Source organism: Diabrotica virgifera, chromosome 4, assembly GCF_917563875.1.
Source record: "Diabrotica virgifera virgifera chromosome 4, PGI_DIABVI_V3a".
Lineage (NCBI taxonomy): Eukaryota > Metazoa > Arthropoda > Insecta > Coleoptera > Chrysomelidae > Diabrotica > Diabrotica virgifera.
Window position 1 is genome coordinate 225,914,002 of NC_065446.1, and position 14,966 is coordinate 225,928,967.

General features: G+C 35.8%; 2 protein-coding genes across 4 annotated transcripts in view; one reads left to right on the forward strand and one right to left on the reverse strand.

The window, feature by feature from the left end:
* The window catches only part of LOC114329361 (uncharacterized), a 75,202-nt gene that overhangs the window by 19,760 nt on the left and 40,476 nt on the right, over positions 1–14,966 (reverse strand). The gene's annotated exons all lie outside the window — the stretch shown is intronic.
* On the forward strand, positions 4,066–6,252 carry LOC114329360 (heat shock protein 70 A1-like). The gene has a single exon (XM_028278425.2). The coding sequence runs from the start codon at positions 4,194–4,196 to the stop codon at positions 6,135–6,137; it is 1,944 nt and encodes a 647-aa protein (XP_028134226.1). The 5' UTR covers positions 4,066–4,193; the 3' UTR covers positions 6,138–6,252.

The following is a 14,966-nucleotide window of genomic DNA, read 5'->3' on the forward strand; positions in this document are numbered from 1 at the left end:
AAGGTCCGACCTTATAAAAAAATGTTTTTGCACGATTGATCATTTTTGACTGTTTACCGTGACAGATTTTACGTCAGTAGGTGACATTTACTAGCAATTCGACGGTAAGTAATCCAACTCGACCGTAAGTACTCCAACTCGACGGTAAGTAATTCACTTACCGTCGAGTTAAAAAATCTCTTAATTTTAATTTATTTTTTGAAAGAATAAAGAAAACTAACGAATTATTTATTAATATTGAAACTTATGGTACAATTTGTTAAATTATTTAATGAAATCCCACTTGTTTGGGCTGTGGTTTCACTTCTAACAGAAACTCCTGCAGAATCGCATACATTAGTAGTATCCAACATTTTGTCTCTTCAAATACGCGATCAAAGTTGAAAACTTGGAAATATCAATGCCATCATAAAGAAAAACGGTGGATTTAATCATTGAATATTCTGCCCAGAGGCTTCCAGGAGCTTTCAACTGAATATGTCTTTGAACGAAATATGCCAATAGAGTCTTTTCTTCGATTCTTAAATTCTTGCCTTCGCACCATTTTTTTTTAAACTTTGGTAGGTATTTTGATAACGGATTTTGGATTTTTCGGGAATAATTGCGGAACACCCTTCTTCCCAAGCCCGTTCAATTTCTTCAAATTCACTTTCGCTCATATTTTAATTTATAATAATCAAAATTGTACTTAAAATTATTGACACCTAAATAAAAACTCAATTCTCCATTGTTGTTATGCACCCTAGTTACTACCTAACAACCAAAGTATCTATCTTGATAAAATGAATGAAACTAGTCAATATGACGAAAATGTTTAATTTTATAATTTATAATGGTATCAATCGTGCAAAAAACGTTATAAGCATGTCGAACGTTAAGGGTAACCGATCTCAGACAATAATTTGGAGTCGTCGCTCCGCTCCTCCAAACAATTGTCTTCGATCGGTATAAAACCCTTACCGTTCTCCATACTTAATATACTATTTCATGTTCATGAGCGTTTTTCTCGCTTGTTCGATTCTTGATAGGATTTCTCTTTTGGGTTTTAAGTACACTGGCTATTAATATTTAATATTTGGTCCCAAATATTTTACGGAAGTTACCTGCTCCATATTATTTGTCGCTTAAGAGGGTAGGCCCAAAATTTCAGCTCAAATACTTTTTAAATGCATTCATTTTTTTCGAATACCTACTAAGAAAACTAATAGGTAGGTACCTAAATATTTTTGAAAAAATTTAAGGTAGCATGAAAGATTACAGAGTACCGAAAGTCCCTTGGAATAAACAAAAGTTTCTTTTGAATGAGATATTTGAAATTAAATGTACACTAAATTTTCTCTTCTTTTCACCCCTGTAGGGACAAAATAAAAAAAAAACTATGTGGGACACTCGAAACTATTTTATTATTCTAGAATGTGTTCTATCTAGAACAAATCCTTATTTTCGCTTCCTGCTAGGCTATTAGGCGAGAGTCGTAAAAACGGAAGAATTTTCTAGACACTTCCATTGACATGACATAAACATCAAGCTTCTGACCTTAGCAAGGAATAATATACAAATTGCACTAAGTATTTTACTTTAATTTTAAAATAATCTACTATTGAATTTTTATTGTTCTATTTCATATGCATGAAGGTTTTAACCAGCATATTTATGGTTCAGTTATTAATAAATATAACCAGTAGGTATATAACAACATTGAAATTTTGATTTCTCTGACAATCTTCTTTTCTCTTGGACATAAAAAGGCAATTGCCAACAGGTCTACTGAACGAACATACTTTTGATATCTATAGTATTTTCCCTTGGGATTAGCTGGGGCAAATAATATTTTCTTCCTATTTTCTACATTTATTTAAATCAAACTTTTCATCTATTTCAAACGTTTTTTGAGACACCCTCTTCAATTTACCAGTTCTCGCGCAAAAATGCTACGACCAACAGAAAGATATATTTATATGCTTTATAGACTTCGAAAAAGCATTTGATAGAGTAAGACACGACCTACTATTAGAACGTTTCCAAGAAGTCGGTTTAGATGGAAAAGACATCAATTTACTAAAGAACTTGTACTGGAACCAAAACGCCAGAGTTAGGATCGAAGGTTCCACATCCGCAGCAGTAGAAATTAGGAGGGGAGTTAGACAGGGATGTGTTCTATCGCCTCTGCTGTTTAATCTTTACTCCGAGTTTCTATTTAAAGAGGCACTGGAGGACTCCAAGGATGCGGAGTCAAGGTGAATGGCGTAAATATCAACAGCATCAGATACGCCGACGACACGGTGATGATTGCGGATTCTGACTTGGGTCTACAATGACTCATCGACAAGACCAACTCGACCTGTGAGCAATTTGGTATGAAAATAATATAATAGTCTCCCGTTTTATGCCGCTGTTGTTTTGGGAGTATAGCAGGGTAGTCTGCTATATCTAGGGCCTACGGTATACAAGGAAGGTAGCAGGGCCAGTGCTACGCTTCAACCGCCTATTATTACCCCTGGTTTTACCCAAGGTACTCATTTTATTCAGGCTGAGTCGACCTGGGACCTATAGACATTTTAAAAATGTCTAGTTGTTCTTACTGGCGGTAGGATTTGAACTCCGGACCACCGGTACGCGAGCCAAGCACACTACCGCGCAGCTACGCCGGCCCTGATATGAAAATAAACATTAAAAAAACCAAAGTGATGTCAATCCGAAAGAACCAAAACGTACCTCAACCTTGCACAATAAATGAGCACATTTTAGAACAAGTCAATAGATTTAAGTACTTCGGATGTTGGATCGATAGCAGCCTAAATCCTGATCTAGAAATAAGATTGAGAATAGAACAGGCCAGAAAATCTTCGGAAAAAATAAAAAAACTGCTTTGTGATTCTCGAATAAAACTCGAAATTCAACTACGTTTATCAAAATGCTACGTCTGGTCGACTCTTCTCTATGCAGTTGAGACATGGACCCTTAAAACATCAACCGTAAATAAGTTGGAGGCCTTTGAAATGTGGATCTACCGGAGAATTCTCAAAATTTCGTGGACATCGCATATCTCAAACGAAGAAGTGCTGCATAGAATAGGCAAGGCAAGAGAACTTTTCAACACAGTGAAAGTTAGAAAAACATTATACCTAGGCCACATACGGAGAAATAATAAGTACCAGTATGCTCAACTTATAGTTATAAGGTTTGTTCCAACATGAACTTTTGGACGGTCCAGAAACCGTCACGAAACTACTTGTACCGTTTGTTGTGCGCATGTTCGTAATTGTATCGCCCAGTTATCGTCCCATGACGGTAATCATATATTTGTCATTTTTATTGGTGACAGCTTGTGTGCTTTTAGTCGACCAAAGGCTCAAAAACTTTAAAGAATTAAGTCCTAGTGCGCAAGTCAGTCCAACCAGCACATTATGCATTTGCCCGATTACTGAAATGATCATCACGAAACCGTCACCGAAAGATCACAATTCTTGTTGGAACAGTGGGAAGGACGATCCGATGACGATCATATTTTTGTTGGAACGGATTTTGTTTACTGCGCAGGAGCATTACCGTTTCGTGACGGTTCTCGGTCGTGTTGGAACAAACCTATAGTGAAAGGAAAGATCGAGGGAAGGAGAGGACTAGGAAGGAAAAGACTATCGTGGCTCAGAAACATCCGACAATGGACAGGGCTAAATTTTGAACAGCTAATAAGAACAGCTGAAGACAGAGAAGAGTTGTATAGCCAACTCCATTTGTAGTAGCCAACCAAAATTGAGGAGACGGCACTTTAAGAAGAAGAAGAAGCGATTAATAAACTAGATTAATCATCAAGTTTCCTTATCTAAGTAAAGCATTCATAAAGTAGCGTTCAAATATTTATTTGTCGTCCAACTTAAATTTTTTTTGGCTATTATTAATCTTTGAAGGCTCGCGTGCAATTGATTTCCGCCCGTTCTAGTTCATTCTTTACATTTGCGTCAACGCACAGCTGTTCACAACGATAGGACGAGAACGTTCGTGGAACATTCGAGATAATTCGGGTCGATTTTACTGTTTATATAAAAGCGAATCGGTACGGCGGCATTTCAGATTATTCAAATACAGCTACGAGTAAACAAGTGATATCAAAGTAGTCCAGCGAATTATATTTGACAAAGTATTTGAAAGTTTTGTGTAGTAAACGTATTATCGTGTGAAATTACATCAAGAAAATGGTTAAAGTTCCAGCAATTGGTATTGATTTGGGCACCACGTATTCCTGCGTGGGTGTCTGGCAGCATGGAAAAGTAGAAATCATCGCTAACGACCAAGGCAACAGAACAACACCCAGCTATGTTGCTTTCACAGATACAGAGCGTCTCTTAGGAGATGCTGCGATGAACCAAGTGGCGATGAACCCCAGTAACTCAGTTTTCGATGCCAAACGTCTCATCGGCAGAAAGTTTGATGATCCAAAAATCCAACAAGACATCCAGCACTGGCCATTTAAAGTCGTCAACGATTGTAGCAAACCGAAAATTCAAGTTGATTATAAAGGTGAACGAAAAACATTTGCCCCGGAAGAAATTAGTTCGATGGTTCTTACCAAAATGAAAGAAACTGCAGAAGCTTATCTGGGAACCAGTGTTAGAGATGCCGTTATCACAGTTCCAGCCTACTTTAACGATTCGCAAAGACAAGCCACTAAAGATGCAGGTGCCATCGCTGGTCTTAACATTTTGAGAATTATTAATGAACCAACAGCAGCAGCCTTAGCTTATGGTCTTGACAAAAATCTGAAAGGTGAAAAGAATGTACTCATCTTCGACTTGGGTGGAGGTACCTTTGATGTTTCTATTTTGACGATTGATGAGGGCTCATTGTTTGAAGTAAGATCCACAGCTGGTGACACTCATCTTGGTGGTGAAGATTTTGACAACAGGTTAGTCAATCATTTTGCTGATGAATTCAAGAGAAAATTCAAGAAAGATCTGAAAAATAATCCAAGAGCCCTACGAAGGTTAAGAACAGCCGCAGAAAGAGCCAAGCGTACTTTGTCATCCAGTTCAGAAGCCATTATAGAAATAGACGCTCTTTTCGAGGGTATCGACTTCTATACTAAAATTAGCAGAGCAAGATTTGAAGAATTATGTTCAGATCTCTTCAGAGGAACATTACAACCTGTTGAGAAAGCCCTGAATGATGCCAAATTAGATAAAGGACAAATCCACGATATTGTTCTGGTTGGTGGTTCTACACGTATTCCCAAAATCCAACAGCTTCTTCAAAATTACTTCAGTGGCAAACCATTGAATCTTTCCATCAACCCAGATGAAGCCGTAGCATATGGAGCAGCTGTCCAAGCCGCAGTATTGAGTGGGGAAACTGATTCGAAGATCCAAGATGTCTTACTAGTCGATGTAGCTCCATTATCTTTGGGCATTGAAACTGCAGGAGGAGTTATGACCAACATAATTTCAAGAAATTCAAGAATTCCATGCAAACAGACCCAGACATTTACAACATACGCTGACAAGCAACCAGCTGTTACTATTCAAGTATTTGAAGGTGAAAGAGCTATGACAAAAGATAACAATCGTCTGGGAACATTTGATCTAACTGGCATTCCTCCTGCGCCTCGTGGAGTCCCAAAAATTGAAGTTACTTTCGACTTGGATGCCAATGGTATACTCAACGTTTCCGCCAAAGATACTAGTTCTGGTAATACCCGCAACATCACCATAAAGAATGACAAGGGGCGATTGTCACAACAAGAAATTGACCGAATGTTATCAGAAGCTGAAAAGTACAAGGAAGAAGATGAACGACAGAAAGAGAAAATAGCAGCAAGAAACCAACTTGAAGGGTACGTCTTCCAATTAAAACAAGCTGTACAGGATTGCGAAGACAAATTATCATCTGAAGACAAGTCGGCAATCGAGAGAGCATGTGAGAGCTGTCTAAAATGGTTAGATAGCAACACTTTAGCTGACAAAGAAGAATATGAAGACAAACAGAAAGAATTGACGAGAGTATGCAGTCCTATCATGACCAAATTGTACCAAGGAAGTCAAAATAACAATCAGTACAGTGGTGGAATGCCTGGTGGCTGCGGACAACAGTATGGAGGATTTGGCGGACAACAAAGCGGTCCCACAGTAGAAGAAGTTGATTAAATTTTTTATAATCAGTTTAAATATTGTAATATTTAATGCATTTTTGCAAGGCTGTAATTAGCAATTAATTAATTTTTTATTCTTAACTGTCGATAATAAATTTTTTAATTCTTAATTTGTGTTTTATTTGTATATTATAGCTTAACATCGATAAACTTCGCTTAAAAAAACGAAAAATTTCTGCTTTTTTTCGCTATTTTGCTCAAATTTCGAAAACTATTAACTTTTAGTAAATTAAAGTACATACTTAAAATTCTCTACAAATATCGCTATTTTTACTTTTTTTTTTCATACAAACCGTTCGATCTAAGGTGCAAGTTGAAAATTGCCAATTTTTAACGGTCTCGGCAAAACCCACTTTTACATTCCAAAAATTAATTTTTTATTAGAATGCTGTCATTTGATAAATTTCTCCTAGTTTCTGTACAAATAATAAATGTTAGTTCATACTATGAAAATGGTATGTCTCTTGTCATAGCTTTCATGAATCCATTCCATCCTAAAATACCGAGAAAGTCTCTGCTTTTCCCTTAAAGCCACAGAAGATCAGGCACAAATGGAGTCGGTTTCAGTTGGTGTGAATATTCCCTTCGGATCTGTTATCTTGATTTCTGATAAACCTTGAGGTTTTGTCATTTTAAAATATATTAGTTGAACAGCTCCCTGACTTCCATAAACCTCAAGCGCGGGTTTAGTTTTAAATCGAGGAATGGATTGGTTAGGAGCTACTGCATGTTTTGGTGCAATAAAAGAAATGCCACCTATGACGTGAAAAGTGTAGTATTCGTCGATTTTATGTACGTTAAAATCAGCGTTATCGTACACCTGTTGTGTAAAGCACGGCTGGTCAATTTTCTGCGGATCGCCTGCAATTGCTGACACTTCGACAAGCAATGCGCTTCCTCAAAGTCTTGTAGCGGGAGTAAGGCCCAGATAATTCGGCTCACTATTCCTTGCAGGGTTGGCCGTTTTCTCTACAAACAGTACGGCTCAAGAAAATAGGTTGATGTAGTTTCCTATTTGGGGTTTTGTTCATCCTATACAGAAGCTGTTCGCCTGGAAGTGTCAGCATTCGCAGGCGATCCACAGAAAATTGACCTACCGTGCTTTACACAGCAGGTGTACGATAACGCTGATTTTAACGTACATACTATCGACGGATACCACACTTTTTACGCCATAGGTGGCATTTCTTGTATTGCACCAAAACATGCAGTAGCTCCTAACCAATCCATTCCTCGGTTAAAAACTAAACCCGCGCCTGAGGTTTGTGGAAGTCAGGGATCCGTTCAACTAATTCATTTTAAAAGGACAAAACCTCAAGGTTTATCAGAAATCAAGATAACAGATCCGAAGGAAATGTTCACACCAACTGAAACTGTGACTCCATCTATGCCTGATCTTCTGTGGCTCTATTCTGTGGATTCATCGAAGCTGTCATAAGAGACGTACCATATGAACTAACATTTATTATTTGTGCAGAAAACTAAAGGAAGTTTATCAAATGACAGCATTCTAATAAAAAATAAAGCTTTGGAATGTAAAAAGTGGGTTATGCCGAGACCGTTAAAAATTGGCAATTTTCAACTTGCATTTTAGATCAAACGGGTTGTCTGGAAAAAAGTAATGTTTGTTGATGTTTGTAGAGAATTTGTACTTTAATTTCTGTTAACAGAAAATTCACTGAAAGTTAATAGTTTTCGAGATTTAAGCAAAACAGCGAGAAAAAGCAGAAATTTACTGCTTTTTTCGCGATTTTTTCAATGTTCCATCACGAAATTTTGTTCGCAAACCTGATATTAGGATTCAGCAGCCCAAATTACATATATAATGGAAGAAATCAGAACTTTCCTAGTCAAAACACAATTTTATTGAATTACCAGTCTTTTTTTATCTGATAGTCGTATACCTAACATTGCTCTTTCCATATGTCATGATAGAAAGGATACACTGGTTGAATACTTTGTTTCTCAAGTACTGAGGTATTTTGCGGTTCTTTCAAGTATCCAACTTCTTCTTCTTTAGGTACCGTGTTTGTATTCAGACGTTGGCCGTCATGATGTTTACAATTTCCTGAAACCTTTGTCTATTGACTGCTGCGCGAAATAATTCTTCTACTGTGGAGCCACACCATTGTCATGAAAGTTCTCATTGTCATCCATCTCTTTCTCTCCACTTTTCCTTGTATTATAAGGCGAAGCAGATGGTATTTAGGGCCTCGAATTACATGGCCGAAGTATTTTGTTTTTCTCCTCTTTATGATGCTTATGAGCAGTCGTTCTGAATTCATCATTTGAAGAACATATTCATTGGAAGTGTGCGAAACCCACGATATCTTTAGGATTCGTCGATAGCACCACAATTTGAATGATTCTAATCTGTTTAGCATTGTGGTTTTTAACGTCCATGCCTTACAACCTGAAGATTACAAAATCCTGGAAAGGGTGGAACACTTTAGATATCTGGGTAACTGGATTGACTGCAGGGTTGAAAGTGATGAGGAAATTTTGACCAGAATAGAACTTGCACGAAAAAGCTTTATTAGCTGGCGTTATGTATTGTGCAGTAGAAGTCTTTCATTGACCACACGTCTAAGAGTATTAAATTGCTACGTCTGGTCCGTTTTGTTCTATGGATTGCACTATTGGACAACAAAAGTGAAGAATCTCAAAAAATTAGAAGCGTTCGAATTGTGGTGTTACCGTCGCATGCTCAGAATCCCATGGACAGCATACATATCCAACGAACGTCTGCCGGAGACCACGTACAAAGAGCGAGAATTGATCAAAGTCATAAAAATGAGAAAGATTCATTACTTCGGTCATATATTGAGAGGACCTAAATATTGCTTACTCTGGTTGATCATACAGGGCAAAATCGAAGGAAAACGCTGGGTTAGAAAACAATATCTTGTTCTGATTGTGATGCCTCTTATGTAGGAAGAACCTATAGATCACTATCTACTAGAACAGCAGAACACACTAAACGTGATAACACATCTGCTTTCTCTCACCATCTCAAACACAAACACCACCTTAACATCCCCGATGGTGTGACTTTGATTCATAACATCCAAGATAAAAAATACCCTCCGTTTAGATCTATATGAAGGTTTAGAGATTGTCAGAGACACAAGGACAAGCCCAAACTGTGTCAACCGTCATCTTTCTCTTAACCGTGACTTCATCCCCATTCATAGACAATTATTTCCGTAATTCTATATTTCTATCCACTTTCACATTGATCTCCTTTTCTATACATACCACTACAAACCTAAACTAAATAAAAATCCCAACAATATACTCATTCAAATAATCTTTCAGTATCTTTCAGTTTCTTTCACTCTGTGCTTCTGACAATACTCTATCTCTTTCATCTCATTCTCTAACTATTTTCACTTAACATAATCATTTTAAATCACACCCTGCAACCCTTGATCTTTTCGGATATGACATTCTAATATAGACAATAACCAAAAATTTTATTGAAATCCCAACATTTTTTCACTGATTCACCCTGCTTTTCATTTATATTAAAATTAAAAATAAATCTCAGCTATTAACATTTAATAAATTTTACTTACTCTCAGCATGGATCAATACAATATTCAAATCTAGAATTTCAATAGTGCAATATGTGACATACTTTTTTACATTTACAGCTAAGAATCAAAAGTAAATTTCTTTCATTTTTGATTTAAACATGTACATTTCTTTCAGCACAATTTTCCTAATTTAATATCAGTATTAATTCATTTACTACTTCACACAATTTATATTTTTAATAGTATTTCTATTTTATTTATTAGTCCTCTGAAACATATGCAACTAACTTTTCATCAATTTTCAATAATGTTCTAATTTTAAATTTTCAATAATTCAAGATGCAGCAAACTTTTTAATACATAACAAATTTTTTAAAGATTGTTCGATTAAGATTTGTACATTTTTAATTAGACTTCCTTCATTTAATATCAGCTCCCTTTCTTTTAATACCTATCATAATTTATATTACAGAACTATAGATTGGTATTTTCTTATTATGTTCGTTGGTTCCCCGGAAGCGTATGCAACCAACTACTCCTTAGTCACAATTCTTTCAAATTCTACAGATGTTACCCAATTAAAATACCATGTTTTTTAAATTTTTTTTTTCTAAATATTTCCAGATAATTTCAGTAATATTCATTCATCACAACTCTACATAACTAATTTTCAGTCAGTTACATTTGAAAAACAGTCTATGACGTCACAGCATATGAGTAGAATTTTGCCTTTGATTTCGGTCCATTAATGAATATATTACAGCTCTTTAACCTTTATTTACAACTTAGAATTCACAACTAACATTTTTAATAATTACATATTTCCAATCTGACAATTCAGTTAAATATAAATTCACTTTGTCAAAAATTTTTCGGGTGACATTTGAAAAATCCACCTATCTTCCTTGACATCTTGTCATAAAATTTCAGGCACCATTCTGTCTAATCAGTTGGTTGTTAACCTCTCACCTGAGCACATTAACCTTGTGCAATTTCCGAGCAAGGATGACATACATCCACATGTGATAATATATAATCTTAAGACATCGACTTAAGGTCGATTATTATATAGCTTATAATGTAGCAATAATGTTATTTAGAGGTTTTTACACCTTTTGAAGTGGCTAGTTTCAACTACTTGTACACTGGACGTAAGTAACCACATTTTCTTTTTTCTAACTGTCAAAATTTCACCCTTTTGCATTTCAATCTAAATGGTTCACTTATTTCCAGGTTGACACTGATGATGGTCATTTTGACCGAAAACGTTTTGTACTCCCACTCCCTTGTGGATAAATTTTAAGAATTTTAATAATAAATTAATATACCTACATACAACAGAAGTGTTTACTTCATTCTACGTTGTAGAAAACAATTGTTCTGACTGCGTAAACATTAGACAATGGACAGGTCGAACGGTCGAGGAATTGATTCATAAAGCTGCCGACCAAGAAACATTTCATCAGCATGTTAATACAACGACAGCCAACGCTTAAAAACAAGCACGGCACCGAAAGAAGAAGTCTCACAACCATACAATAGGATAGCGCACACATAACATTTCAGGACCTTCTTGCCAATATTCATCGACAGGTTTCTGCTAAATACATAAAACTGGTTTCCACGTCATAAAAGCCTTACGTGATATTTCGATCCTGGATAATACCTCTTCATCAGAATCACAATTTACATTTAATAGTCTAAGAGCTAGTAAACCCTCCGAGTAACGGTCTTCCTGTAAGGCTAGAAATTTTTCTAGTGATAATTCATAGCACACCAAGGCTAAAAACCATGACCTTACAGGCATCAGCCCTGCACGTGTATCTACCAGGTGAATCAAAAAGTGCATAGTTTAGGGGAAAAATAAACTTTCTCCTGTAAAGTTTAAATTTAAGTATGTGTTTGAGTAAGTCATTTAGAAGAAATGTGTACAATGACAGGCGATTCTGAACAGCATAAGACCTTACCAGGCAAGTGGAAAAATTAGGGTTTTTTCCTAAAATTATTGTTTTTGCATCGAACAAAGTTTTTTTTTAGGTTTTTTGAATCATTCCACACATAAAAGGTCTTTAGTGACTTCTCTTAGGTTAATAGTTTTTGACATATAAGCGATTAAAAATTTAAAAATTGAGAAATCGGCCATTTTTAACCCTGAATGAGACATTTAACTGAAAATTTCAATGTTGCCAAAGTAGGTATACATTCTTTAAACATCGATTGATGAAATCCCGCAGAGTTTTTTGCAATACAATATCAAAAACCCCTTTGTTTTTTAATTGCTAATCAAGCGGGCGCGACACTGTAGTATAAGTGAGGAAGTCTGAGTTTGCATAAATTCATTATCTCGAGAATGGGAAAATTTAAAAAAAAATCCAGAGATAGGTCGATTTTTATTTTTAAATTAGGACTTTTTGGCATATATATAATACTAGTGATGTCATCCATCTGGGCGTGAAGACGTAATCGATGATTTTTTTAAATGAGAGTAGGGGTTGTGTGATAGCTTATTTGAAAGGCTATTTAATTTTCTATTCAGTAATATAAACATTAACATAATTATTTATACAGGGTGTACAAAAAAATGTTTTTTATTAACTTAATTTTACATAAAAACAAGAAAAATTTTTTGCACACCCTGTATAAATAATTATGTTAACGTTTATATTACTCAATAGAAAATTAAATAACCTTATCACACGACCCCTACTCCCATTCACAGTGTTCCCATTCAAAGAGTGTAAAAGAGGTCAAAAGAAGAGTTCGTACCAAGAAGTATACAGCAGGAGACAGTTATGGGTTCCCGAGTTATCCAGGCAGCACAAATTGATCGCCTATTGATCGCCTAAATTGCTGTCTTCACCACCAAAACTGGAACATTGGGAATTGACAAAATGTGCTATTTTCAAAAAAAGTCAAGATTTCTGTAAAATCAGATGACCCATGAAATCGTGTACTTAGAGGTGGAGGAAGACAAGCAAGAACGAAAACTGTCAGATCTGTTCACAAATATACAAGGGAAAGTGTAATGTTCTGGAGAGGAATTATATGATCCGTAAAAAAAAACCTTTAATTTTCATCCAACCAACTCTAACTGCTCACAGGTATGTTAGTAACCTGTAGTCAGGCTCTGGAGAGATGCAACAGGAGAAAATTTAATTTTATTGCATGATAATGGACCTCTACATACCATTAGAGTGACTACAGACATCATTGAAGCAGAAGGTATCCCTTGTCTGGAGTGGCCTGCTTGCTCACCCGAGCTTAATCCTATAGAGTATTTGTGAGATATGCTTAAAAGAAAAATTAGAGCTCGCCGGGATAATCCACAAAACACCGCACGGCTCGTACAAGCTGCTCTAAAAGAATGGAGCAACCTACCACAACAAAATGTTGATAATTTGATTAGGAACTTGCCCACGCAAACTGAAGCTTGCATAAGGACTAGAGGTGATAACACTGACTACCACAAAATACAAAAAAAAAAAATAAAAACAATTTAAACATTATTCGTTTTACATTGAAATTTTGTATGCTATTGACTTTAAAACAACTACTTTCAATTTGTTTGTTAAATACTTTATTGTTTTATGTAATTGTTATGTATTTGTTATTAAATTGCTTTAAAATAAATATTGTTTGACTTCTTGTGTTTGTTTTTTTAAATTCGCACGAAATACAGTGTAGTAAGAAATATCAGATGATTCTATATAAGTTTGGGTATGTGTATATTTACGGACTTGTTCTATTTCAGTGCCATTTATAGTTATGCGTCTGGGGTTGTCTGTGTTTGTCATTATTTTTGTCATATCCATTTTTAAGCCGACGTATTGGGAGCTGTCTGTGAGAATCTCCATCACAATTTCTTTGACTCTGCTTGCTATAATCACGATTCCATAAACGAATATTGCTTATTGTAGCGACGCGCGATGTCTTCAAATATTCTTTTGTTGTTTGAGAGAAAATAGTCCATTTCATTTATGGTACTTACGTCAGGTACGATCCATGTCCACTTTTCGCTAGGTTTTTTTTTGTACAAGGTATCCATAGCATACATGTATTCTTCTTCCAGAAATTCCATGTTTTTTTGCGTTTCTTGTGCCGAATCAGAATGTTTCAACATTGTTTTCAAATGTTTCTTCCAATTTTGGCGATAAAATCCCCCATTATTATTATTATAGATTATTTGATGTTGTCCATGGATTTTTAAGGTTTTCGTAAACGTATTTATTTCAGGGGGCGGGTAAATTGACATTTTTGCTCTTTCCCCAGAATCAGTGGCGCACCCAGGGGGGTTTTTGTGGGTTAAAACCCCTCCCAGAGCATATAAAAAAAATATAAAGAATAGTAGGAAAATGTAACTTGTCTTTAGGAAACAATACAAAAACATTTTGGTGCCCAAGCGAAGCTAGGACAAATAATCCCCGGACAAATAATCCCGGACAAAAAATCTTCACAAATTATCCCTGGACAAAAAATCCCCAGACAAATAATCCCAGGAGAAAAAATCCCGGACAAATAATCCCCACAATTTTTTTTGGACAAAATATCCCCACAAAAAAATCCCGGACTAAAAATCCCCAAGAAATATTTGCTGCCGAATAGTTTTTTAAAAATTTTCCCGTTAATGCAATCGACTCAAATGTTTTTCAGGCTCAGTGCGTGAGAGCTATAGCAATCGCCATGAAACCGCTTTTCGGCACGACAATAATGATTAAGTAATTAAGATTAAGCATGAATTATTGTAATTTCGATTACCAAATTTCGAATTTCAATTCCATGCCGAAAACTTCAAATTTTACATGACAAACAAGTGTGAGTTTTTTAAAAAATCGTGGAAGATAATAAGTATAGGGAATGCGTTAAGGCTGTGGGAACCATATTGTAATTATTCGCTTAAATCTTTTACTCACTCTGCTTTGAATAACTATGTTCAAAACATTGCCTATTCGTGATGAGCACTGCTGGTCCTGAAAACGATAATCTTGATTGTAATGCAAAAAACCTGTTACTTTTTGTAAATTTAACGTGTTAAATATTTAGTTATTATCATCATTAATGGCGTTATAACTCTTCGAGTATCGTTGCGAGTGGTTTACTATTGCCTTCCATGTGTCGGTCCTGTGCCAATATTTCCCATTGTCTCACTCCCATTTTCTCCAGATCTTCTCTGACTGCATCTTTCCACCTTTTTCTAGGCCGTCCTACAGACCTTCTCCCATGTGGCTTCTCCCCGAGCAGCTATGTCTGGTTTGATTTTTGAATAAATTTTTCGCATGGCATATTCT

Bases quoted from the DNA above. Each gene is read 5' to 3' on its own strand.
- LOC114329360 (XM_028278425.2), top strand. From the start codon at position 4,194: ATGGTTAAAGTTCCAGCAATTGGTATTGATTTGGGCACCACGTATTCC.